Source organism: Pelobates fuscus, chromosome 5 (assembly GCF_036172605.1).
Source record: "Pelobates fuscus isolate aPelFus1 chromosome 5, aPelFus1.pri, whole genome shotgun sequence".
Classification (NCBI taxonomy): Eukaryota; Metazoa; Chordata; class Amphibia; order Anura; family Pelobatidae; genus Pelobates; species Pelobates fuscus.
This window is the reverse complement of record NC_086321.1, coordinates 178,014,646-178,041,690: the sequence shown is the minus strand read 5'-3', so window position 1 is coordinate 178,041,690 and position 27,045 is coordinate 178,014,646. Positions and strand designations below refer to the sequence as shown.

Below are 27,045 nucleotides of genomic sequence, written 5' to 3'. Positions count from 1 at the left end.
TTAGTCTTAGATTGTGTGTGTTAGTCTTAGATTGTGTGTGTTAGTCTTAGAGTGTGTGTGTTAGTCTTAGAGTGTGTGTGTTAGTCTTAGAGTGTGTGTGTTAGTCTTAGAGTGTGTGTGTTAGTCTTAGAGTGTGTGTGTTAGTCTTAGAGTGTGTGTGTTAGTCTTAGAGTGTGTGTGTTAGTCTTAGAGTGTGTGTGTTAGTCTTAGAGTGTGTGTGTTAGTCTTAGAGTGTGTGTGTTAGTCTTAGAGTGTGTGTGTTAGTGTTAGATTGTGTGTGTTAGTCTTAGAGTGTGTTAGTGTGTGTGTCTGTTACTGAGTATGTTTGTGTGCATCTGTTAGTGAGTGTGTATGTATGTCTGTCACTGAGTGTGTGTCTGTCAGTAAATGTGTGCGTCTGTTCATGAGAGTGTGTGTGTGTCTTAAGCACTTACCTTTCTCCAGCACCGGACTCCCTTGGCGCTGGGAATCTCTCCGCCCCGATCCGCCTCTCAGCTCCGAATGCGCATGCGTGGCAAGAGCCACGCGCGCATTCAAACCGCCCATAGGAAAGCATTCAATGCTTTCCTATGGACGTTCAGCGTCTTCTCACTGTGATTTTCACAGTGAGAATCGCAGAAAATCCTCCAGCGGCTGTCAATGAGACAGCCGCTAGAGGCTGGATTAACCCTCAGTGAAACATAGCCGTTTCTCTGAAACGGCTATGTTTTCAGCTGCAGGGTTAAAACTAGAGACCTGGCACCCAGACCACTTCATTGAGCTGATGTGATCTGGGTGTCTGTAGTGGTCCTTTAAGTGTATGTGTTTATGCATGCACTTGCGTACATACCGCGGTCACACCGGTCGCAGCCCTGCGACCCGGTGCCCGCCGCCATGTGTTGCGGCCCCAGCACGCACAGAGTAAGCGCGCGGGGGGGCCCAAGGATCAGTTTTCGCACCGGGGCCCCATGGGTTGTGTGTACGCCTGTGTGTATGAGTATGAGTGCAGTGTGTGTGTGTGTGTATGAGTATGAGTGCAGTGTGTGTGTGTGTGTGTGTGTATGAGTATGAGTGCAGTGTGTGTGTGTGTGTGTGTGTATGAGTATGAGTGCAGTGTGTGTGTGTGTGTGTGTATGAGTATGAGTGCAGTGTGTGTGTGTGTGTATGAGTATGAGTGCAGTGTGTGTGTGTGTATGAGTATGAGTGCAGTGTGTGTGTGTGTGTATGAGTATGAGTGCAGTGTGTGTGTGTGTGTGTGTGTGAGTATGAGTGCAGTGTGTGTGTGTGTGTGTGTGTGAGTATGAGTGCAGTGTGTGTGTGTGTGAGTATGAGTGCAGTGTGTGTGTGTGTGTGAGTATGAGTGCAGTGTGTGTGTGTGTGTGAGTATGAGTGCAGTGTGTGTGTGTGTGTGTGTGTGTGTGTGTGAGTATGAGTGCAGTGTGTGTGTGTGTGTATGAGTATGAGTGCAGTGTGTGTGTGTGTGTATGAGTATGAGTGCAGTGTGTGTGTGTGTATGAGTATGAGTGCAGTGTGTGTGTGTGTGTATGAGTGCAGTGTGTGTGTGTGTGTATGAGTATGAGTGCAGTGTGTGTGTGTGTATGAGTATGAGTGCAGTGTGTGTGTGTGTATGAGTATGAGTGCAGTGTGTGTGTGTGTATGAGTATGAGTGCAGTGTGTGTGTGTGTATGAGTATGAGTGCAGTGTGTGTGTGTGTATGAGTATGAGTGCAGTGTGTGTGTGTGTGTATGAGTATGAGTGCAGTGTGTGTGTGTGTGTGTGTGTATGAGTATGAGTATGAGTGCAGTGTGTGTGTGTGTGTGTGTATGAGTATGAGTATGAGTGCAGTGTGTGTGTGTATGAGTGCAGTGTGTGTGTATGAGTGCAGTGTGTGTGTGTATGAGTATGAGTGCAGTGTGTGTGTATGAGTATGAGTGCAGTGTGTGTGTGTGTATGAGTATGAGTGCAGTGTGTGTGTGTGTATGAGTATGAGTGCAGTGTGTGTGTGTGTATGAGTATGAGTGCAGTGTGTGTGTGTGTATGAGTATGAGTGCAGTGTGTGTGTGTGTATGAGTATGAGTGCAGTGTGTGTGTGTGTATGAGTATGAGTGCAGTGTGTGTGTGTGTATGAGTATGAGTGCAGTGTGTGTATGAGTATGAGTGCAGTGTGTGTGTGTGTGTATGAGTATGAGTGCAGTGTGTGTGTGTGTGTATGAGTATGAGTGCAGTGTGTGTGTGTGTGTGTATGAGTATGAGTGCAGTGTGTGTGTGTGTGTATGAGTATGAGTGCAGTGTGTGTGTGTGTGTATGAGTATGAGTGCAGTGTGTGTGTGTGTGTATGAGTATGAGTGCAGTGTGTGTGTGTGTGTATGAGTATGAGTGCAGTGTGTGTGTGTGTGTATGAGTATGAGTGCAGTGTGTGTGTGTGTGTATGAGTATGAGTGCAGTGTGTGTGTGTGTATGAGTATGAGTGCAGTGTGTGTGTGTATGAGTATGAGTGCAGTGTGTGTGTGTGTATGAGTATGAGTGCAGTGTGTGTGTGTGTATGAGTATGAGTGCAGTGTGTGTGTGTGTATGAGTATGAGTGCAGTGTGTGTGTGTGTGTATGAGTATGAGTGCAGTGTGTGTGTGTGTGTATGAGTATGAGTGCAGTGTGTGTGTGTGTGTATGAGTATGAGTGCAGTGTGTGTGTGTGTGTATGAGTATGAGTGCAGTGTGTGTGTGTGTATGAGTATGAGTGCAGTGTGTGTGTGTGTATGAGTATGAGTGCAGTGTGTGTGTATGAGTATGAGTGCAGTGTGTGTGTATGAGTATGAGTGCAGTGTGTGTGTATGAGTATGAGTGCAGTGTGTGTGTATGAGTATGAGTGCAGTGTGTGTGTATGAGTATGAGTGCAGTGTGTGTGTATGAGTATGAGTGCAGTGTGTGTGTATGAGTATGAGTGCAGTGTGTGTGTATGAGTATGAGTGCAGTGTGTGTGTATGAGTATGAGTGCAGTGTGTGTGTATGAGTATGAGTGCAGTGTGTGTGTATGAGTATGAGTGCAGTGTGTGTGTATGAGTATGAGTGCAGTGTGTGTGTATGAGTATGAGTGCAGTGTGTGTATGAGTATGAGTGCAGTGTGTGTATGAGTATGAGTGCAGTGTGTGTATGAGTATGAGTGCAGTGTGTGTATGAGTATGAGTGCAGTGTGTGTGCGCGTGTGTTGCACAGCCTTGGTGGGGGTGGGCAATTTTATTATTATTTTAATATTTTTTTTATTATTATTTCTTCATATTATTTTTTATTTAATTTAATTTTTTTTATTTTTTTATTATTATTATTATATATTTTTTTTCGTCCCCCCTCCCTGCTTGATATATGGCAGGGAGGGGGGGTTCTCCTTCCCTGGTGGTCCAGTGGCATTGGCAGTTCAGTGGGAGGGAGAGGGGGGCTGGCAGAGCTGTTACTTACCTCTCCTGCAGCTCCTGTCAGCTCCCTCCTCCTCCGCGCCGGTCCGTGCACCTCTTCTGTCAGCTCCCACTGTAAGTCTCGCGAGAGCCGCTGAACGGACGGCGCGGAGGAGGAGGGAGCTGACAGGAGCTGCAGGAGAGGTAAGTAAACGCTCCCTGCAGCCCCCAGTCTGTATTATGGCAATGTAAATTGCCATAATACAGACACTGACTCGAGTATAAGCCGAGTTGGGGTTTTTCAGCACAAAAAATGTGCTGAAAAACTCTGCTTATACTCGAGTATATACGGTACTCTCTTCCAGGGATCGACAAGTCTCAGGCGCCAGGTCGACTAGAAATTTTGCCCTGGCGCCTGGGATTTGTCAGCCTTTTACCTAAAGTGGCCGGCTCGGCAAATAATGGCAAGATACAGATCTAGTGATAAAACCTGCAGATAAAGCGGGTGAAATTGTTTTAATGTCCAAAGAATTTTCCAATCAAGATGCTAATATTTTATCAGATTCAAATACGTGTAAGAAATAAAAAAAAATAAAAAAATAAAAAAAAAACAACTAATAAAATAAATATGAAATATTTAGAGTTTTTAAATAAAGGATTAACATTAAACATTTTAACCCCTTAAGACCAAACTTCTGGAATAAAAGGGAATCCTGACATGTCACGTGTTCTTAAGGGGATAAATAACGTCGCAGCTCGATACAGCAATATACCTCACCAATATGGCTGTGAAGCAGTTGAATATTTAAAAAAAAAAAAAAATTATTCTGAGTTTTTAGACCTCCAAACAAAATTCATTTTAGCAAGTATTGAATTTATTCTCAATAATAATTTTTGGGGGTTTAAAGAATAATTTTATATGCAAATAAAAGGTATTACCATGGGTAACAAGTTTGCTCTGAGCTATGCAAATCTTTTTATGGCATATTAAGAAAATAATTTTATATACAATCCTCGTAGCTGGGAGCAAAACATGGTTAACTATGGCAGATACATTAATGACATCTTTTGGAAGGGAGAAGAAATAGAAGTAAATAACTTTTCAGAATTTTTAAATAACACGTTGGGAATAAAATTTAACAAGTGAATGGAGCAAAGAAAAAAAGTGGTATTCCTGAGTTTAAACTATATTTATAGATCAAGGTACAATAAAAACTAAAAACTATTTTAAAGCAGTGGATGCAAACAGCTTCATTGAGAGAGAAAGTTGTCATTTCACACCATGGCTGGACAATTCTCCTAGAGTACAGTTTCTAAGAATAAGAAGAAACTGCAAAACCGGCTCTGTAGGAGCTTTTGGACAACACGCTTCAGTATGTATTAATGAGGATCCTATGGCAAGAGATATGTAAATGATTGCTGCAAAAAACTTGCAAATAACTTGTGATTGGATAACTCGAGACAAGGTGCTACAGCTATTAAAGAAAATTAATGTAAATAAAGCTCCGGGGCCTGACGGTATTCACCCACGAGTACTTAAGGAGCTAGTGGGGAAATAAGTGAACCTCTGTATTTAATTTGTCAAGATTCTTTTGTTTCAGGTGTTGAACCGGAGGATTGGAGGAAGGCAGATGTTGTTCCTATATTTAAAAAGGGTTCAAAATCCTTGCCTGGAAATTATAGACCTGTGAGCTTTACTTCTGTAACTGGGAAAATATTTGAAGGGCTATTAAAGGATAATATTCAGGAATTCATTGGGAAGAACTTTATTAGCAATAATCAGCATGGTTTTATGAAACATAGGTCATGTCAAACTAACCTAATTGCATTCTACGAAGTAAGTAAGTAGAAGTATAGATCAGGGTGTTGCAGTGGATGTGATCTACTTGGATTTTGCCAAGGCATTTGATACGGTTCCTCACAATAGGTTAGTCTTCAAACTAAAATAAATTGGTCTACATGAATATTCTTGTTCTTGGGTAGAACATTCCTTAAAGGGACTCTTCAGGCACCCAGACCACTTCTGCTCATTGGAGTGGTCTGGGTGCCAACTCCCACTACCCTTAAAGGGAAACTCCAGTGCCAGGAAAACGATCCGTTTTCCTGGTACTGGAGGGTCCCTCTCCCTCCCACCCCCCAATCCCCAGTTGCTGAAGGGGTGAAAACTAATTGATTAAATAACTAATTAATTTTCAATGCTTTCCTATGGGGTGCACTAATGCGCATGCGCGGCATTGCCGCGCATGCGCATTAGGTCTCCTCGGCCGGCGGGCGAGATCAGTCTCGGCCCCGGCCGACGTAAGCAGAAGGAGGAGCGGCGGGGGAGGAGGAAGCAGCGACGTGGGACCTGTCGCTGCCTCTGGTAAGTCACTGAAGGGGTTTTCACCCCTCCAGCAACTGGGGATTGGGGGGTGGGAGTGAGAGGGTCCCTCCAGTGCCAGGAAAACGGATCGTTTTCCTGGCACTGGAGTTTCCCTTCAAGGCAATGTTCTACCCAAGAGTACAACGAGTTGTAATTAATGGTAAATTTTCAGGCTGGACAAAAGTGATAAGTGGTGTCCCTCAGGGTTCTGTTTTAACTTATGCAATGTCAATCTGCAGTTGCTAAGGCCAGTAAGGTTTTGTCATGTATAAATAGGGGCATAAATTCTTGGGATGAAAATATAATTTTGCCTCTTTTTAAATCGCTGGTAAGACCACACCTTGAATATGCTGTGCAATTTTGGGTGCCTGTTCTAAAGAAAGATATCATGGCACTAGAAAAAGTCCAGAGACGAGCTACAAAATTTATAAAAGGAATGGAGCATTTTAGTTATGAAGAAAGGTTAAAAAAAATCTGTTTAGTTTGGAAAAACAGCACCTGAGAGGGGATATGATAACATTATACAAATATATTCGGGGCCAGTAAAAACCTTTATCTGGAAATCTATTCATATACAGGGCTATACATAGGACACGAGGTCACACATTTAGGCTGGAAGAAAGGAGATTTAATCTAAAGCAAAGAAAAGGTTTTTATACAGTAAGAGCAATAAGGATATGGAATTATCTGCCTGAAGAGGTGGTTTTGTCAGAGGCACTACATGTTTAAACTGCAATTGGATAAATACTTACAAAAACATAACATACAGAGATATAATTTATAATTAGTGGGGTAATAGCTGCTTGATCCAAGGAGACATCTGACTGCTATTTTGGGGTCAATAAGGAATTTTTTCCTAGTTTGTGGCAAAATTGGAAGCGCTTCAGACTAGGTTTTTTGCCTTCTTTTGGATCAACAGATCCACCCACGAGTACTTAAGGAGCTAAGTGGGGAAATAAGTGAACCTCTGTATTTAATTTTTCAAGATTCTTTTGTTTCAGGTATTGTACCGGAGGATTGGAGGAAGGCAGATGTTGTTCCTATATTTAAAAAGGGTTCAAAGTCCTTGCCTGGAAATTATAGACCTGTGAGCTTAAAGGACCACTCTAGGCACCCAGACGACTTCAGCTTAATGAAGTGGTCTGGGTGCCAGGTACCTCTAGGATTAACCCTTTTTTTTATAAACATAGCAGTTTCAGAGAAACTGCTATGTTTATAATGAGGGTTAATCCAGCCTCCAAATCCTCTAGTGGCTGTCTCACTGACAGCCGCTAGAGGCGTTTGCGTGATTCTCACTGTGAAAATCACAGTGAGAGCACGCAAGCGTCCATAGGAAAGCATTGTAAATGCTTTCCTATGCGACCGGCTGAATGCGAGCGCGGCTCCTGCCGCGCATGCGCATTCAGCCGATGACGTCGCGATCAAGATGGAGAGGAGGAGGAAAGCTCCCCGCCCGGCGCTGGAAAAAGAGGTAAGTTTAACCCCTTCCTCTCTCCAGAGCCCGGCGGGAGGGGGTCCCTGAGGGTGGGGGCACCCTCAGGGTACTCTAGTGCCAGGAAAATGAGTATGTTTTCCTGGCACTAGAGTGGTCCTTTAACTTCTGTGACTAGGAAATTATTTGAACGGCTATTAAGGGATAATATTCAGGAATTCATTGGGAAGAACTGTGTTATTAGCAATAATCAGCATGGTTTTATGAAACATAGGTCATGTCAAACTAACCTAATTGCATTCTACGAAGAAGTAAGTAGAAATATAGATCAGGGTGTTGCAATGGATGTGATCTACTTGGATTTTGCCAAGGCATTTGATACGGTTCCTCACAATAGGTTAGTCTTCAAACTAAAAGAAATTGGTCTAGATGAATATTCTTGTTCTTGGGTAGAACATTGGCTTAAGGATAGAGTACAGCGAGTTGTCATAAATGGTAAATTTTCAAGCTGGACAAAAGTGGTAAGTGGTGTCCCTCAGGGTTCTGTTTTGGGACCGCTTCTATTTAACATATTTATAAATGATCTTGAAATGGGCATTGAAAGCCATGTATCAGTGTTTGCAGATGACACAAAACTTTGTGAAGTAATAAAATGTGAGCAGGATATTGCCTTGCTGCAGAGGGATTTGGATAGATTGGGGGACTGGGCACTAAAATGGCAGATGAAATTTAACGTAGAAAAATGCAAAGTTATGCACTTAAAAAAAACCAAAAAAAACAATAATCTAAATTTCAATCTTTAATACATTTATCACAAGATGTATTTTTACACTTAACCTAGAAGCCTTCAATAATTGATGATACAAGCCTAACCATAATGGGACTTGAATCATATATGCTGAATTTATGCAATATTTATACAAGGGTTACAATAACATTGTTTATGTATCTCTTTAAATTTCTCTTGTTACAAGCAATCATTACACTCATGTTATGTATACATCACTATGGAAACAAAGATATACAACGGAAGAACTTTCAGGACCACAACACCTCACGGAACTTCCGGAAGTGACGGGACGGAGATATAGTGACTACAACCCCCACGTCACAGAAGAATCCGGAAGAAAGGAAGATAGAGGCTTGGAACGCAACACTCTCCCTGTGCTGTGGGATTTTGCGTACGTCCAGTCTCGGAACAACATCACGAAGATAGGACGATGAAAAAGGCTTGGAACGCGATTCACTCCTGGAAAGGTTGGACATTGCTCGCACCCGAGCCCAAAAACTCTAGTCACTTACCCAATTCTAAAACCAATGTCCCTCGGCGTTCCATTGCCTCCAACCCAGGAGGGATAATGCGCATGCACAGCGAGCACATTGGGCCCTCCCGATTGGAATGCATTGCTTCAATGCTTCCTATGGGGATTTTACTGACGCTGGATGTACTCATGCAAACCGTGAGGATGTTAAGAGACCAAAAGTCAGTTAGTCACCAGAAAGTACCTCGAGTGGCTGTCTGATTGACAGTCACTAGAGGCAGTCTTAGTCCTGCAAGGTAATTATTGCAGTTTCTCAAAAGTTGCAATGATTTACATTGCAGGACTAAGTGGGACTGGGACACTGCACCCAGAGCACTTTAGTGAGCTGTTGTTGCCTGGGTGCCTATAGGGTCCCTTTAAGCTTGAAAATTCCTCCATGGAAAATATTTGGATTATTCACAAGGCTTTCGAGGATGATGCAATAAGTACATAAACTTCTTAAAGGAAGACTGTACATACCATAACTACGTCAAACTATTAAAATGGTTATGTTGCCTGGAGTCTTTGGGAACCAGGACCCATCCAATTACAATATGGGAGAAATTGAGCTATCCTTCTGCTTCACCAATTCATACAAGGGATCAGGCAGCCTCTCACTGCTCGCTATCCCTGGTATGGTGTGAAGTGGAGCATAGCTCCACCTCCGCCATTTTGTCAATGGAGGTACGGCTGCAGGGGACTGAACATCTCTGCTAAACGGTGAGTAAACGACCTAACATTAATATGGCTCTCAACACCCTAGTCTAGTTAAAGTGGTTATGGTGCCTACAGAGTACCTATACATTTAACTAGAAGCATTTCAACTCTAACATAGAATTGTAGCAAACTGAAAATCAAAACGCAAAGTTCTGGGTTGCCCAATATAAATTCTGTGCAAAAATGGCATCTTGTATGCACTTCGAGCTGGCGATACAGTATAATCAAATGTTTCTCAATGAGAAACATTTGACTGGAACATGAAGCTGTGATGTAGCACTTTAACAATATCTAAAATTCAGGACAGAATGGAAACATTTTTCACTAATAGTGAACCCTATAGTACAATTATAATTGTAATTAAAGGAAGTGCTTTATGGGTGAGGAGTATCCCATTATGACAGTTTATAAAAGTGCTGATTTTGACTGTCAGATAGCCAGGGAGGTGCCAGATTGTTGTTTGAGATGGATATTTTCCAAATCAGCCGTTTTAGCCCACTTTTGCCCTTGGGGTCTAATTTCTCTAAAAATCAAGGGTTGTTTACTAAACCCCACTAACCACATTTACCCAGGAGCACGATGAACTCTCTAGCATTAGTACCAACAATAGTGAGTAGAGATCAGAAATGCTAACACTAGGACACTTCAGCTGTTACTGGACTACATTTCCCATAATACAAGGCGTGTGTAAGTAACACATAACAGCTGGGGTGCCCGAGTCCAGCTATCCCTACTCTAATCACTCTCTTTCTTTCACCCCGTGTGTGAGAGCGGCCACTTACTGCTGGTTCTGCTGGTTGTCCCGGTCCCACCGGTCTCCCGCCTTCAGTCGGCCGCTGTTCTGCAGCACCATGACGGCTCGGACTGTACGATTCCCGCGCCAACAGACTCCCGCCACCACCACCCCCTCCACCCCCTCCCAGCCCCGCCCACAGCCTGCCCTACAGCCAATCAATGCCCGCCATCCGCAGGAGCGTTTCAAACCCCGCCCACCACCCTCCCCTACACCGTGCTCGCCCTCTGGCAGAGTAGAGACAGTCAGATAAACTTTAATGGAAGCTGCGAGGGTTAATAGCCGGTCACGTGGCAGAGCCTGTCCCCGACACGGACAAGGAATCGGCGCTCGCGTTAAGGCGCAGATTGACAGGAGGGCAGAGCCTATGCGACCGTCCCATCGAGATGACGTCACTTGGTGGGGGCGTTGCGGCCAACCTGTAGGAGGAGCGCGGTGCGAGCACCTGTCAGTGTGAGAGCTGGGAAGATGCCCGTGGCTTCTAAAGTTGTGTCTGAGCGGCGGGCGGAGCCGCTACCTGCGCTGCTACTGCGGACCTACCTGCGGCTACTGCGGGAACGGCCGGTAGTCACCAAATCAGTGACCAGGTAACAGCAGGGACCCCGTGCCTGTAACTGGACCCCCACACAGCCCATCCTCCGAGCAGCTTCAAAGGGACACTATAGTCACCAACACAACCATAGCTGAACAAAGCAGATTGAGTGTATAGATCATTACCCCGCAGTCTCACTGCTTAACTATCTGCCATTTTTGAGTTAAAGGACCACTCTAGTGCCAGGAAAGCATACTCGTTTTCCTGGCACTAGGGTGCCCCCACCCTCAGGGACCCCCTCCCGCCCGGCTCTGGAAAGGGGTAAAAACTTACCTTTTTCCAGCGCTGGGCGGGGAGCTCTCCTCCTCCTCTCCGCCTCCGTTCCTCCCCGTCGGCTGAATGCGCACGCGCGGCAAGAGCTGCGCGCGCATTCAGCTGGTCGCATAGGAAAGCATTCATAATGCTTTCCTATGGACGCTTGCGTGCTCTCACTGTGATTTTCACAGTGAGAATCACGCAAGCGCCTCTAGCGGCTGTCAGTGAGACAGCCACTAGAGAATTAGGGGGAAGGCTTAACTAATTGATAAACATAGCAGTTTCTCTGAAACTGCTATGTTTATAAAAAAATTATTTAACCCTAGCTGGACCTGGCACCCATACCACTTCATTAAGCTGAAGTGGTCTGGGTGCCTAGAGTGGTCCTTTAAAGCACATTTGTACAGCGCTATGGAATGCTGTTTAATAAAATAATAATTTGTTTAAGCAGCCTTAGTCCCGCCTCCCTGCATGTAACTTACACAGCTTTCCTAAACACTTCCTGTAAAGAGAGATCTAATGTTTAAACTTCCTTTATTGCACATTAGGCTTAAATCCGATTTTGCTTTGTTTGTGGATTTTTTTTTTTGTAACTCCTGCTCTGTTAATGGCTTGCTAAACTTTGCAGGAACCTCCTGTGTTTGACTAAAGTTAAATTATCAGAGCAGTAGGTAAAAACCTCGAATTTAACATGGTTGAAAATGAAACCATTATTTTTCAGTCACAGCCAGCGGAAGAGTGGCTAAGGACGCATCAACAGAGACAAAGTGATTTAACTTCTAAATGACAGAGAATTGAGCGAGGAGACTGCAGGGATATGATCTATACACCAAAACTGCTATCACAATGCCTGCCAGGCACTCTACTGTATGGTTCATTCCAGTGTAATGTCACCTTACCCGTAGTGCCGCTTCTGTCTGCCTTCTCTGTAGCCGCTCTCTCCTCCAGCATTCTAGCTGATCCCAGCCACTGCTCATAGGAACCATTATATGACTCTGCCTTACCCAGCTAGAATGATGATGCGCATGCATATTCTGGCATCAAATGACCACAACTAGCCAATCAATGCCCTCCAAGGGCTCTTTAAGCTCACTTTGGCCCTTATATTGTGCCCTGTTGTGGTTTCCCTTTAGTCGTTCTCCAAGACAGTGGTTTCGGTAGTTGTATGTACGCTGTCTGTCACCGTCTTGTATTCTGACTATTCTTTATTCTATTGTCCTTGACCTTTGGCTTGTCTACTCGTTTGTTAGTCTCTGTCTCCCTGATCTCGGTTTGTCTTGTAATATTCTATATAACATGCCACTCTAAGGCATGATAACATGCTTTAGTATTCTGGTTTCATAAAGTCTTGTTTTAATGCCTGTAGTATCTGACAGGGTGTCCGGAGATACCTCTTTTAGAGAGCATGCAGTGTAACCACTGGAATGATTTATTTTCTGGGGGAAGCTCTTGAAAAATAGAGTTGGAGCATTTTTTTTTTTTTTTTATATTCTTTTTTGGAAGAAAACATGGCTGAGAGTAATGAGTTGTGTTTAAAAGTTTGCATACCCTGGGAGAAATTGTAACTTTTTAGCATTCGTTTTGAAAATATAAATGGGCCATTAAAGGTTAATTTTCCACACCTGTGGCTCTTTAAATTGCAATTGGTGCCTGTGTATAGTAAATGAGATTGTTAGCTCTCACGTGGATGTACTGAGCCATGGGGAGCAGAAAATAACTGTCAAACGACCTGAGTAACAAGGTAATGGAACTTTATAAAGATGGAAAAGGGTATAAAAAGATATCCAAAGCCTTGAAAATGCCAGTCAGTACTGTTCAATCACTTATTAAGAAGTGTAAAATTCAGGGATCTCTTGATACCAAGCCAAGGTCAGGTAGACCACGAAAGATTTCAGCCACAACTGGCAGAAGACATGTTCGGAATACAAAGAAAAACCCACAGATAACCTCAAGAGACATACAGGCTGCTCTGGACAAAAGACGGTGTGGTTGTTTCAAGGAGCACAATACCACAATCATGCATGGTCAAGTTGCCAGAAAGAAGCCTTTACTGTGCCAATGCCACAAAAAAGCCTGGGTACAATATGTCCAACAACACCTTCACACGCCTCCCAGCTTTTTGCACACTGTAATTTGGAGTGACAAGACCAAAATATAGCTTTATGGTCACAACCATAAGTGCTATGTTTGGGGAGGGGTCAACAAAGCCTATAGTGAAAAGAATACCATCTCCACTGTGAAGCATGGTGGTGGCTCACTGATGTTTTGGGGGGGGTGTGAGCTCTAAAGGCACAGGGAATCTTGTGAAAATTGATGGCAATATCAATGCAGCATGTTATCAGGAAATACTGGCAGAGAATTTGCATTCTTCTGCACAAAGGCTGCGCATGGGATGCTCTTGGACTTTCCAGCATGGCAATGACCCTAAGCACAAGGCCAAGTTGACCCTCCAGTGTTTAACCCCTTAAAGGACCACTCTAGTGCCAGGAAAACATACTCGTTTTCCTGGCACTAGAGTACCCTGAGGGTGCCCCTGTTATGGTACTTTTTCAGTAAACCAAAATGTTTAAGTGTCTATCTGTTCCTGTCCAAATTAAAGAGAATTGAATTGCGTATATACGCTGAAGTAATTCAGTCTGACACACGGAGTTCAGGTTAAAATAACTTCGAGGAAATTTATTGGCAAGTCCAGAATCAGCGGGCGCGCAGGCCCTTTTAAGAGACATTTTCGTCATCATTGATTATCAAGATATCAGTGAATAAACATCATTAATTGGATTAATTGTTAAGTGTCTGGGTTAGTGTCCACCTATCAATATAATTAATTGGATCAAAAGCTAAGTGGTTAGTTCCGTGTCCACCCACCAAGAGGTGGTACTTTTTCGGACACGGGTGGGGGACAAGGGGTCTTGAGCGTCATTTTACTCGGTCGGTGATGTCAAATCTCGTGGTTAGGTGCAAGGTCTCTTATGAATAGAACATTTCATTACTACTGTGTTCTCATGGCCTTTAAATTATACTGTGTTGCGAGTTAGGGGAAATTCAACAGTTCCTGGGTTAGTCATATCCTTATGGAGAATACAGTCTTTGTCTATTGTATTAGATGTGCTGAGAAATACTGTCATGTAATGTAGTTTTCATATGAAGAAGTCAGGTTATGAGGACAAAATGGAGGATTTGTCACAGTATCAGGTTAATACAGAGTTAGAGCAGCAATTCAATATAAATACAATAAGATTTTTTAATAATTCTACATCAGTCCCCCCTATGAAATGTTAGATTCTAAGAGATAAAAACTTTATTTGTTAATACCAGAAGACGTGTTAGCCCAAAGGCACAGAAACCCCGTGGCCGCTAGCTAGGTGTTAATGCAAAGTGCAAGTCTGTCCCTATTTTCTGACCCTACTAGGCTAGCTCATCTGTCAGTATGGCTCTCGAACACTTCACACCCACGGGTATCCCACGGCAGCTAACCCACCGCTTCTCCACACGGGGCCTTTACCATTCACTGACAGATGCTGTCCCTAAGGTGGTCCCTTCCTAGAACTCTCGCACTTTATCATCAAAAGGGATGGATTGCAGCGGCAAACAGGGTGAGTTGAGATCCTGGAAATCTTGGTCATCAACATCAAGTAGTGTGAAAGTGGGTGCCGCTTGGTCAATAGTCTTCGTGAGAGCTTTCCTCAGGCAGGGGAAGACACAACAAAAGAGAAGAGCAAAGATAAAAAAAGAAATTAGTATTGCCATACCAATATACATTAAAGCCTTTTTCCAACCCGTCATCCAACCAAACCATCTGTCCCAGGGATCTTTTATCCCGGAATTCCTTTTTAATTCTTCTGAGAGGTCATTTAATTTTGCTATGGCTAATGTAACTTTACCATTAGGACCTGTGTTTTCTGGGATGTAGGTACAACATGTCATGGTGTCGGGCAAAATTTTACATACCCCTCCTTTTTCGGCTAGGATCATATCCAGGGCTATTCTATTTTGGAAGGCCATTTGGGATGTTGCCTGCAATTGTTCGGCTAATCCCTGGAGGGCATCTCTGGTGTAATTAACGAAACGCTGTTGATTGTAATAAATGTAGTTTATCCAATTTAAGTTCTTGTTTGCAGTAACTATGGTAAAAATTGACTCAAATCCTGCAGCAACTTCATCTCTTGCTTTAAATTCATTGGGTACCCCCCTAGGCACCCCAATGGCATCAATGTAAATGTGAGGGTCAAAACTTCCTTTTACTGGGGCTTCACGCTTGGCCTTAGTGTGGCTGGACTCATGGGTGTTGGTGTGTGTGTCAGAAATAATGTGTATAGGCATAATGGCCTTGGCCAATGTACACTCCCCCCACCACTCTGTGTCCATTCTGGATCTTAACTGTAAATCCCCACACAACCAGTAAATATCTCCCAGTGACCTAGTGTGCTGCTGCAGCAAACGTACAGGAACAGTTCTATATGTAGTACAATAACCTGCGGGAAAGTTACCCACAAATTTACCAATCCCATCATGTTTGACATAGCAAGTGTAATTACCTTTATATACGGTAACACCATGAGGAGGTCTTACATTTTTGGCTATAAGAGGATACTCCGCTGTCCATGCTTGACATTGAGACCTGTTGAAATTATATTGGTAGGCAAAAAGACTTAAAATGCAATTTTCTTCATTTACTGGCAGAGTTAAAGGTACAGTGCCCAGATGAGGCCGGGCACCACCACACACATAGCATGCGGTTCGGTTATGTTTGTTGGCATTATATTTCATCCATTCTAACCATAGGTTAACATCATTAAAACCTGTTTCAGCGGCCATAGTATCTTCAAAGGTGGGGTTAGCAATGGCCATCATGTCCTTAAAGGACTGGATGTGTGGTTTTAATGGGTTTGTGACCATATGAGTAGCTCCTTGCCACTCAGGGGAATTACACATATCTTTAAGGTAGAAATGCCCTAATTTAGTATAGGAACCCTTTTTCCAGTACATTCCCAATACATACTGGTCTGCATCTGTTGGGCTTGGATGCTCAACATTAAGAATTAATTTCATTGGTGTGCCTCCTCCAGGCTTTCTCAGAGTCATTCTTTGAAGGAGGGACCTACCATGATCATCTACTTTAGATAAGGCACTTTTTGGCTTGTAGCCCCAGGAAGGTCCGGCATTCCATCCCGCCGCCCCCCAATGGCCACAATTATGCCCCCATTGTTTGTCAACTACACAAACATATGGATCTTTTACATGAGGGATATCTCTATAGATATTCTGGATTTGTGTTGTAGTGAATGGGCATTCTACGATGTCACAATAATCAAAGGTATAGGTAGCCACACGGGTACATGATGAATTATACCAGAAGGTGTACCCACTAGCATCTTTAGTGATGGCTACTTGCTGGGCCTTAATTAAACTAATTAAGGAGACAATGTACCAGAGGTACATGGTTGTGCGGTATCTGCTTCCTCTGGGGCAGGAGACTTCTTGCAGTGGGAAGCGTGGATCCAATGTGGCCTGCCGGCCAATTTGACGGAAGTTGCGGTGATCAGGAGAACTTGGAATGGCCCGTCAAATCTTGGTTCCAGGGTGCTTTTCCGCACGAACTTCTTAACCAGAACCCAATCTCCGGGAAGCAGGTTATGGGTACCTGTGTTCAGATCAGGATCTGGAATTGAAGAGAAAACTTGGGCATGTATTTTGTTCAAGGCACTTGCAAGTTCAGTTACATAGTCTACTAAAACATCTGATTGAAGCTGTAACTGCTGTGGATAATAACAACCTAGCCTGGGTGCTGTCCCAAATAGAATTTCATATGGGGATAACGAGTGTTTCCCTCTAGGTGTGTGCCTAACGCTGAACAAAGCTATTGACAGACTTTCTGGCCAGGGCATTTTTGTTTCTTGTGACATTTTTAACATTCTGGCTTTTAGAGTGCCATTCATGCGCTCTACTTTACCACTACTTTGTGGGTGGTAAGGGGTGTGGAAGGCTAGGGTCACTCCCAGAGCAGTCCAAATTTCTTTAGTCACTGTTGCTGTAAAGGCTGGGCCTTGATCACTTTCAATGACTTCTGGAAGTCCAAATCTACATACAATGTCTGTAAGTAGGCGTCTTGCGGTTGTTTTTGCAGTGATATTGGCTACAGGGTAGGCTTCTGGCCAGCCTGAGAACATATCCACCATTACTAGTGCATATTCATGAGACCCACTCTTGGGCATTTGGATATGATCAATTTGAATTCTCTGGAATGGGTACATGGGTTTTGCTAGGTGCTTTGCAGGCACCTTGATTGGTCTTCCTGGATTACATTTTGCACAAATGACACAGGCCCTGCAGAAGCTGTTGATCAGGGTTGTGATTCCAGGTGCTTCATAATATTTTTGAATGAGGGCGGCCATTAGGTCTTTTGACAGATGTGCAGGCCCATGGGCCCATTGGACAACTGCTGGGTATAAGTTTCTTGGAAGGCAAAATTTAGAATTGTTGTAGTAAATTCCGTCCTTTAGGACAGCTCCTTTCTTCTTCCATTTCTGGATTTCTTCAGGGGTAATTATAGCTTGTTGTTCTCGTAGAATTCTTAGGTCGGTAGGAAGAGTTTGTAAGGTAAAGATAGGAACTTCTTCTTCTTGACCGGACACTTCTTCATCCACTTCCTGCAAATCTCTGGCTGCTTGCTTAGCAGCCTGATCGGCCAAATGGTTGCCCTTTGCTTCATCTGAATCCAATTTCCCATGTGCCTTTACTTTCAAAACGGCCACTTCTTCAGGGAGTAGGAGGGCATCCATTAGTTCCTTGATTGCAGAGCTGTGTTTGACTGGTGTACCGGCAGTGGTAAGAAATCCTCTTGTCTTCCAAATGAGGCCGAAGTCATGTGCCACACCCAGAGCATATCTTGAATCTGTATAGATGTTGGCACGCTTTCCCTTGGAAATCTTGCATGCTGAAGTCAGGGCTTGCAATTCAGCTTCTTGCGCAGACATTGCTGGCGGTAAAGGTGATGACTTGAGAACTTCCCCTGTTGTGGTTACGGCATATCCTGTATGGTATTTTCCTTCTTCATCAGCATACCTTGAACCGTCCACAAACAGAGTAAAATCCGGATCCGGTAATGGATTCTCATGTACAGTTGGTAAGTGTACTGTTTCCATTTTCATCTGTTCGAAACAGTCATGAGGAGTTTCTGGGTCATAGTCATTTGTTATAACTAGGTCTTTAAATTCTTTTTCCAGGAAATGTCGTGGCCATGCTTCAAGAAGGTCAGTTGCTGGGTATTTGGCAATGCCATTTTCCTGTAGTTGTGATTCATCCATGGTGGCCCATAATTTTGCCATGGGCCCAAGGTCATTCCATGATCTTGTTTTTAACTTTGTAACAGGAATATGTGGAATAGCAGTATCCCAATGATGGTATAGGTAATTGAGTTCTGGGGGCAGTTGGATCAGGACCATGCTGTTGCCTTCCGAGTCACAATAGAAATCTTGGGCAGTGAGCTTTACTTCAAACCAGTGGTAGAGCTCATCTTCATAGCAAGGTTCAGGAGTAATGTCTGGCTTGTACCACATGGTACAGAAGGCGTAATCTGGACCTTCACAGAGAGGTGTCTTGTCCTCGTGAAAAGTTAAATGTGGATGCATTTTCTTGATACATCCACAGAGAAGGTGAATGTAGGTTTCATCTGTGACAAACCCATAGTAGATACCCCCCTCAGGGAGTGGAAGAAGAGTGGATGGGTTAAGAACTTGACACCTTTGTATAGAGATGTTGTCAGGCAGAAGAAGATGACATTGCAGACGTAGGTGTCTAGCGGGAGACACGTGCTTGAGCTGGACTTGGTTGATAATGGCAGAGATGTCATGAGGGGCCAAAACAACCAACGGGTGGCCAAGGACCAGGTCTGAGGTTCTTTCAATAAGTTCTCTTGCAGCAAAAACAGCCCTAAGGCAGGAAGGGGTCCCTCTAGCCACAATGTCCAGTTGGCATGAAAAGTATCCAATAGGCCTCTGGCGGCCTTTTAAGTCATTAGTTTGGGTAAGAACTCCTGTAGCATGACCTAGTCTTTCAGAGACAAATAATTTGAAAGGCTTGGTATAGTCTGGTAGGCCCAAGGCAGGAGCAGAGACAATGGCACGTTTAAGAGATTTGAAATTGTCCAGAGCTTCGTTGGTCAGGCCGAATGGATCTGACTTGAGTGCATCGTAGAGAGGTTGCATAAGCAGAGAGGCCTCTGGGATCCATGCTCTGCAGTAGGAAATGAGGCCTAAGAAGGCATGAAGAGATTTTGAAGTCCTTGGGGGTTGAATGTCCAGAATTGTTCTGACTCGGTCCCGAGTGAGATGTCTGGTACCTTGAGATAGGCAATGTCCAAGGAAAATCACAGAGGGTTGACAGAATTGCAGCTTGAGAAGCGAAGCTTTACATCCTTGTTCTGCCAAATAGCAAAGCAGACTAATTGAACATTTTTCAGTAGTGGGTATATCATCTCCACAGAGCAACAAATCATCCACATACTGGAGTAAAACAACTTCTGGGTGTTCAGCTTGCCATGGGTCAAGAATAGTACACATGGCTTTGGCAAATTGACTTGGAGAATTTTGTGCCCCTTGGGGCATGACAGTCCATGTATATTGTTGCATTTCATGGGTGAAAGCGAACAGGTATTGACAGGATGGATCTAGTGGAACACTGAAAAAGGCATTAGCTAGATCAATGACTGTGAAATACTTTGCAGAAGGTGGGACGCCAGAGAGCAGGGTATGGGGGTTTGGTACAAGAGGGGTGTCCAGGACAGTGGCTTCATTGACTGCACGGAGATCCTGAACCATCCTGTACTTTACTGGCTCACCTTTAAGAGTCTTCTTCTTCACAGGAAATAATGGAGTATTACATTCTGATTTACACTCCACTAAAGCACCCTTTTCCAGGAGTGCTTTGATGTGAATAGAAATGGCTGCAGCCTGTGCTGGTTTTAGAGGATATTGTGGTTTCCTTGGTAACTTAGCTCCTGGGATAAGCTTAACCACCACAGGTGGGACATTTAGATGACCTATATCCTCTGGGCCTGAGGACCATAACTTAGCAGGCACCTGAGTTTTTAACTCATCTGGGAAATTGGACCTAGGTTCTGCTGCTTGCTCATTGGGTATATCTAATTGCAGCATCAAAGGTAAGGAGCACAGGGCTGAAGTGTCAGAAACAGATAGAGGTGTAGACATTTCTACCTGTCCATCTGGAGTGAAGGTTATAGACGCCTGCAGGCGTGAAAGGACATCAGCGCCTAACAGGTTAATTGGGCATGTGGAGGAAACTACAAAACGAGCAAGTAAGCTTGTGCCAACCCGCAGAGGGGTTGTTAGAGGACTGTGTCTCGGTTGGCCATCCACTCCAACACAGGAGACATCAATACTTGACAAGAAGGATGGGTCTGGCAGGTCTTGTTCTCTGAGAACACTTCGGGCTGCGCCTGTGTCGATAAGAAATGTGGTAGGTTGGCCTTCAATGGGTAAAGTCACTGTGGCAAGTGCCCCCCCCCCCTTATCCCCTGTAAACACTGCCATGACAGGGGTTAATGACACAGGTTTGCCAATTTCCTAATCATCATCTGGTTCCTCAACAATTGGAACCGTTTTCATGGTCTTAGGGGCCGGGGCAGGCTTGGGAAACTTTTTGGGCTCCCCTGTAGGAAACTTTTTGGGCTCCCCCGGTTCCCTTTTGGGTTCTGGACAGTCACTTCTGTAGTGTCCCTTAGCCCCACAATTAAAACATGTTACGTCCTCTAACTTGACACCCTTGGTGCCAGGGGTGATGGGGGTGGCACGGGCCACCATGAGAGGAGCTGAATTGGGTCTTCTGGGGGTTTGGGCAGATTCCAAACCTCTAGCAACTAGGAGTAACGTATCTAGGGGAACAACCTTGTATTCAGGGCGTGCAGCAATGATTCCCTTGCGTATGGAATCTTTAACACCTTGGACAAACGCACCTGATAGCATTTGTGAATGAATTTTGTCAGTGAGATCAAATCCCAAATCTGTAAACATTTGATATAATCTTGCATGAAACCTTTCCACTGATTCTCCTTTGTCTTGCACAACATCAGTAAGGCCAGCAGCTTGATCTGCAAGTTTATCCTTAGCCCAATCTCTCAATTGATTGCAAAAGGTTACTCCGGAGGGATAATCAACATCACTTGTAAGCAGATCTGTACTGAGGTGGCGGGCCATGCTGGGCCAATATGCATCCCCTGCTTTAATAGCACAAATGCTCAGTAGGTCACGCCAGGCGGCGGAATAAGTCTTTTGTATCTGAACTATCCCTCGGTAAAAAGGCATAGGCTGTTTCTCTGGGTCAGGGAGAGATTTCATTAAAGCACTAGCTTGTGTGGGGTTAAAAGCGACATATTTAGGAGGGGCCTGTTCTCCCCGACCCTGATGGCCGAAGGGATCTTCAATAGAACGGTGGGCTCTCGCAGCCTCCATTGAACCCTGGGACAGTCTGTCATCCTCTTCCTCATCTAGCTCTATTATCTGGGACCTTCTGCGTGAGGGGAGCACCTGAGGAGACAGGGCCGGGGGATAGGAGGGAGCTCCGGAGGCGGGAGTTGCCATTGGGTCATAACCTTGGGACCGGTAATCACCGGGAAGCACCGGCATCAGGGGTGCTGAATGGCTGGGGGCCGCCATACTGGAGGCGGGGAAGGAAGTTGCATTGGGGTTAAGGGAAGACGTGGCGGCCATGTTGGATGTGGGCACATCCGGGGCAGACTGAACCGGACTGGGCATGACCGGAACCTGGGGAGTGACTTGGGGAAAGGGGTATGGCCAGTGAGGATAGGGGTAAGGGAAGGGGTATGGCCAGGCCATTTGGGTGGGAGTTGGGGCGGAACCTGGAGTGGGCAGTGAGGTTGGGGAGGGATTAGCAGAGGGGGTGGGAAACTGGGCTGTGGTCGGGGCGGGCGAGGGAGAGGGTGGGGAAGAGTCAGTAAAGGTGCCTGAAGGAGGAGGAGCCGGAGTGGGATCAGCAAGATTGACAGTGGCAGGAGAGGAGGGGTTAGTGAACTGGGCAGATGCAGATGGGAGGGTAGGATTATCTACGGAGACAAAGTGTGAGGAAGGAATGGCAGATGAGATGTTAGCATTAGACTCAGAAGGTGGCTTGGGGATGGATGAGGATGATGGGAATGTTAGGGAGGGAGAAGGGGAAAAGTAGGATCCATCAGAATTTAGGACCGGGCAAACGGGAGAGGTGACGGGATGGGGATTGGGAGGATTAATCAGCTGGCAATCTCCCATTACTGACTGGATCTTTGGGATAGACATCCCCCGGGCGCCATTTTGGGGCGCTGGCTGAGGAAGAGCCCCAGCAACACAATTATTATGGTACACAAACATTTTCACACCCTTGTGAATTATTTCTTCTTCAACCCAACCTTCTTGCTGAATAGCCTTTGCTACTCTGTACCATGCTTCAGCTGTTTTTAATAAATCATAATTTGCAAGCTTGCCTTTCTTTTCCATCAACAATCTACGCCAACTTTCTGGTTGTAATCTGCCACATGTCGGCACAGCTATTTTACAAACTTTTGCAATCTTTTCAACACCTTTAACCATCTCCTCACCCTCTCTGTCATCAACTAAATCACATGCTAACCAGCCCTTACTGGGCTTACTTAAATCCTGCCCCATGATCCCTTCTCCCCTACACCAGCGTCCCAGATATAGGGAAAGATAAGGAAAATTGAACCGGAACGTCTACAATGCTCGACTGCCACCTGAGAATCGTGGGTCTTTCTCAAGTGCGTCTTCCCAAAACGTAGACTAGTCACTGAATCCGCCTACCCGGGGTGGTAGACACGGATTGGAGCGAGGTGAGAAGTGTGTGACCAATCACTTCTCTATTAAGAGGAATGGGAGTGGATAGTATAATAGTACAGGAAGTGTAGAAAAGGTAAAGAGTAAGGGAAGAAAAATCCTTAGAGACAGATACAGGAGTTTAAATGACTCCACATTAAACAAACAAGACAACAGTACAGTTGAAATACAGTGCATGCATCACAGTTCAAATGAAATCAACAGTAATCCCTTTCCTTCTACATGTGCTTACTCCAAAGTCACCTTTCTCAACCTCGTAGTGTCCCCGCTCGGAGAATGACTTCCTCAAGTCTCACTACCAGCGGCCAAGGATAACAGCTAACACCGGTCCGAAATCCTTTCTAGCCTCCCTCGTTACAGCAGTCCACTTAAAGTGGCCACGCCACCCTCACTCCCGTAGTGCCCTTATAAAACCCACTCTATAAGTCTCACTACCACGTGATGCGGAAAACAAGCAATGCCTGCCTGAATCCCCCCAGGAAACTGAGTCCCCTGCCACAAGGCTAAGTCTCCTACCACAGTTAAAATAATCAGTGGACCTTCAACTCAACTAGAGCCGAAGGGTCCGGGTCAGGACGTCCCCAACTCAACTAGAGCTGGATGGTCCGGGTCAGGACGTCCCCAACTCAACTAGAGCTGGATGGTCCGAAAGCACACAGTGAAGCTAGCTAGGCTATCAAAGTGACACAAAATTGGATCACAGGAAACTATGATTCTACACAGATCCCACAATTCCACAAACTTCTTTTTCCTTACAGCCACAGCCACGAGGCTCCTAAAAGAAGTAAACAGGCAAAGAAGACCCCCAGGAACACATCCACAGGTCAACCCCCCTTTTTCCCTACAGCCACAAACACGTGGCTCCTAAAAGGAGTAAAACAGGCAACAGGACTCCAGGCAAATCCCCCGGGTCCACCCTCCCCTTTATCCCAAAAAGGGGAAACAAATAAACATTCAGCCCGGGCAACCAAACTAGACACACCCAGGCAACAGATAGACTAAATGCAGGTAACAAATGGGTAATAAGACTCCGGGCAAGATATTACCTGTCTTTGATGTCCTCCCGGGAAGCAGTCACAGACACGTGGACGGGTCAATCAAAGGGGCCGGAACATACCGGTGGCTCTGCAGAAGTCTCTACCGTGTATCTGGAGGTGATCAATCTCCCTTCCTTCCCCCTGGATTCCTCCGTCCACCCTTGTCTTCCTTAGGACGGCTCACCGGCCAGACATAGCCCGGGGTCCCTGTTCGGGCGCCAAAGTTGTTATGGTACTTTTTCAGTAAACCAAAATGTTTAAGTGTCTATCTGTTCCTGTCCAAATTAAAGAGAATTGAATTGCGTATATACGCTGAAGTAATTCAGTCTGACACACGGAGTTCAGGTTAAAATAACTTCGAGGAAATTTATTGGCAAGTCCAGAATCAGCGGGCGCGCAGGCCCTTTTAAGAGACATTTTCGTCATCATTGATTATCAAGATATCAGTGAATAAACATCATTAATTGGATTAATTGTTAAGTGTCTGGGTTAGTGTCCACCTATCAATATAATTAATTGGATCAAAAGCTAAGTGGTTAGTTCCGTGTCCACCCACCAAGAGGTGGTACTTTTTCGGACACGGGTGGGGGACAAGGGGTCTTGAGCGTAATTTTACTCGGTCGGTGATGTCAAATCTCGTGGTTAGGTGCAAGGTCTCTTATGAATAGAACATTTCATTACTACTGTGTTCTCATGGCCTTTAAATTATACTGTGTTGCGAGTTAGGGGAAATTCAACAGTTCCTGGGTTAGTCATATCCTTATGGAGAATACAGTCTTTGTCTATTGTATTAGATGTGCTGAGAAATACTGTCATGTAATGTAGTTTTCATATGAAGAAGTCAGGTTATGAGGACAAAATGGAGGATTTGTCACAGTATCAGGTTAATACAGAGTTAGAGCAGCAATTCAATATAAATACAATAAGATTTTTTAATAATTCTACATCACCCCCACCCTCAGGGACCCCCTCCCGCCGGGCTCTGGAGAGAGGAAGGGGTTAAACTTACCTCTTTTTCCAGCGCCGTGCGGGGAGCTTTCCTCCTCCTCTCCATCATGATCGCGACGTCATCGGCTGAATGCGCATGCGCGGCAGGAGCCGCGCTCGCATTCAGCCGTTCGCATAGGAAAGCATTTATAATGCTTTCCTATGTACGCTTGCGTGCTCTCACTGTGATTTTCACAGTGAGAAGCACGCAAGCGCCTCTAGCGGCTGTCAATGAGACAGCCACTAGAGGATTTGGAGGCTGGATTAACCCTCATTATAAACATAGCAGTTTCTCTGAAACTGCTATGTTTATAAAAAAAAGGGTTAATCCTAGAGGTACCTGGCACCCAGACCACTTCATTAAGCTGAAGTCGTCTGGGTGCCTAGAGTGGTCCTTTAAGGACGCTGGACGGAAAGCAGTTTCACTGATTCAGCCTATGTGATCGCACTGAGTCAGAGCGATTACATGTGCTCCAGTGAAACCTGATCTGTCTCCCTGCAGCTCCTTGTGAGCTGTGAAGTGCAGAAAGACAGATCAGTGCTGATCTGTGTCTCTCTGTAAAAAAAAAAAAAAAATCCCTTATCCCTTTCAAGTAAACTTTTACCCCTTCCCTGCCCTTTGATCACTGTCTGCAGTGATCAAAATACAGATAACCGTATTTCACTGTGATCTGATTTTTTTTCTTTTGACTCCTCATGGGTTAAATTTATTTAGTTAGTTACTTAATCCCTTAAGGACACATGACTTGTGTGACATGTCTTGATTCCCTTTTTATTCCATAAGTTTGGTCCTTAAGGGGTTAAATATTTGTAATTGGAAATTGGGGGATTTGCTGTTAGGCTAGTTAGGGGTTAACAGTTTAAAAAATATATATTTGTTTTTAAAAAAGTTGTTTAAATGCTAAAAAAAAAACGTTGAAAAAGTAAAAAAAATGTTTTAAAAAAAGGAACAAAATGCGTATTACCTCTACAGGCTAGTAGAGGGTACAGGCTAGTGAAAAAATGATACCACGCTAAGGTTTAAAATATGCCTTTTGAAACACTTTGGGGTTTCTTTTTTTTTTTAGGAATTGGTATGTCTTTGTGAAGTAATTGGGAAAACACAACCTACTAAAAAAAAGTCCAAAGTGGGGCATGGTAAAGGTACATACGGGGGTATTGTTGTACTCAGATGACATAGCTGAGCAACATATGATATATTATACTGCTGTAGCACACATAAGGTTTGCAAAATATATTACAAACTCATTGTGTGTGTCAAAAAGGCATAACAAATGCTTATTACCACTACACTTGGTACAAACTAGCGGAAAAATTATTTCACGCTAAGGTTCAAAATATGCAATTTGAAATACCCTCGGGTGTCTTTTTTAAGAAATGGCATGCCTTTATGAGGTAGTTGGAATAATTACCTACTAAAATGAACTCCAAAGTGGGGTAACGACACAGTGTAAAAATTCAAAGTTTAAAAAAAACCCTGCAATGGCTGTGTCTGAAATGTGCCCCTTCAACGTCCATATATACCTGGCAAAGGTACATACGGGGGTATTTCTGTACTCAGGCAACATATGAAGTATTATAAAGCCGTAGCACACATAAGGACTGTTTTTCTTATCTCCCCATTTTGTCACTGGACCAGTTTGAAATTCCCCTGATATATACAACTATCTGTCCCTGTTTTTACTAAAACACTTAAAGTCTGTTGAAGTTTACAATAAATACAGCAGGATAGACCCTTTTCTTGACTGGGTTTTGGCATGTTAAGGCAGATGGATTTTTGTGAGGGTCTTCGATTGTGACTATGCATATGGTCTCTATCATTTCTGTTTTCTGACCATGTTTTGCTTTAGAAATGTAGAATGTGACGGCAGATAAGAACCATTCGGCCTATCTAGTCTGCCCATGTGCATGATTGCTGAATCTGCGGGGGTTACTCTTCGTGTTGGGCGTTTCTTCTATTGGTAATTTGTGAAAGGCCTGCAGTGGTAATTTAGCTAAGTTATCAAATGCAAATCCAATCTCCCCGGGTAGCCGTGTACTATATCGCAGAATGGTACATGCCTTGTAATATTCTTTTGGAATCCTAAACTGCTACAGAAAGTGGTCTAATAATGGTTCACATGTTTAGAAGCTAGAGGTGAGGATTTGTATACATTCCATTGCAAAAAGTTACTTTTTTACTACAGCTAAAATCTAGGGTTAGAGTCCACTTGGCAAAGTCCATACTGTCCAATGTTGAATAGCATGTTCAGTGGGGGTGGGGTGGTGGGCTTCACTGCAACAAATGCATGCAAATTTGGTTTGACAAAGGATTTTTTCCTGTTGAAAGAAGAGACTGTACAAAAG

The 27,045-nt window shown here is 44.3% G+C and overlaps 2 protein-coding genes across 2 annotated transcripts in view; one reads left to right on the top strand and one right to left on the bottom strand.

Annotated features, from left to right (window-relative positions):
- The window catches only part of POLE (DNA polymerase epsilon, catalytic subunit), a 63,113-nt gene extending 53,077 nt beyond the window's left edge, over positions 1–10,036 (bottom strand). The window contains exon 1 of the mRNA XM_063454777.1: positions 9,960–10,036. Coding sequence (XP_063310847.1) covers positions 9,960–10,030 — 71 coding nt within the window. The 5' untranslated portion in view covers positions 10,031–10,036. The remainder of the gene's footprint in view (positions 1–9,959) is intronic.
- A 295-nt stretch (positions 10,037–10,331) lies between these two features.
- Positions 10,332–27,045, top strand: part of PXMP2 (peroxisomal membrane protein 2) — a 95,725-nt gene continuing 79,011 nt past the window's right edge. The window contains exon 1 of the mRNA XM_063454776.1: positions 10,332–10,557. Within this exon, the coding sequence (XP_063310846.1) occupies positions 10,439–10,557 (119 nt within the window). The 5' untranslated portion in view covers positions 10,332–10,438. The remainder of the gene's footprint in view (positions 10,558–27,045) is intronic.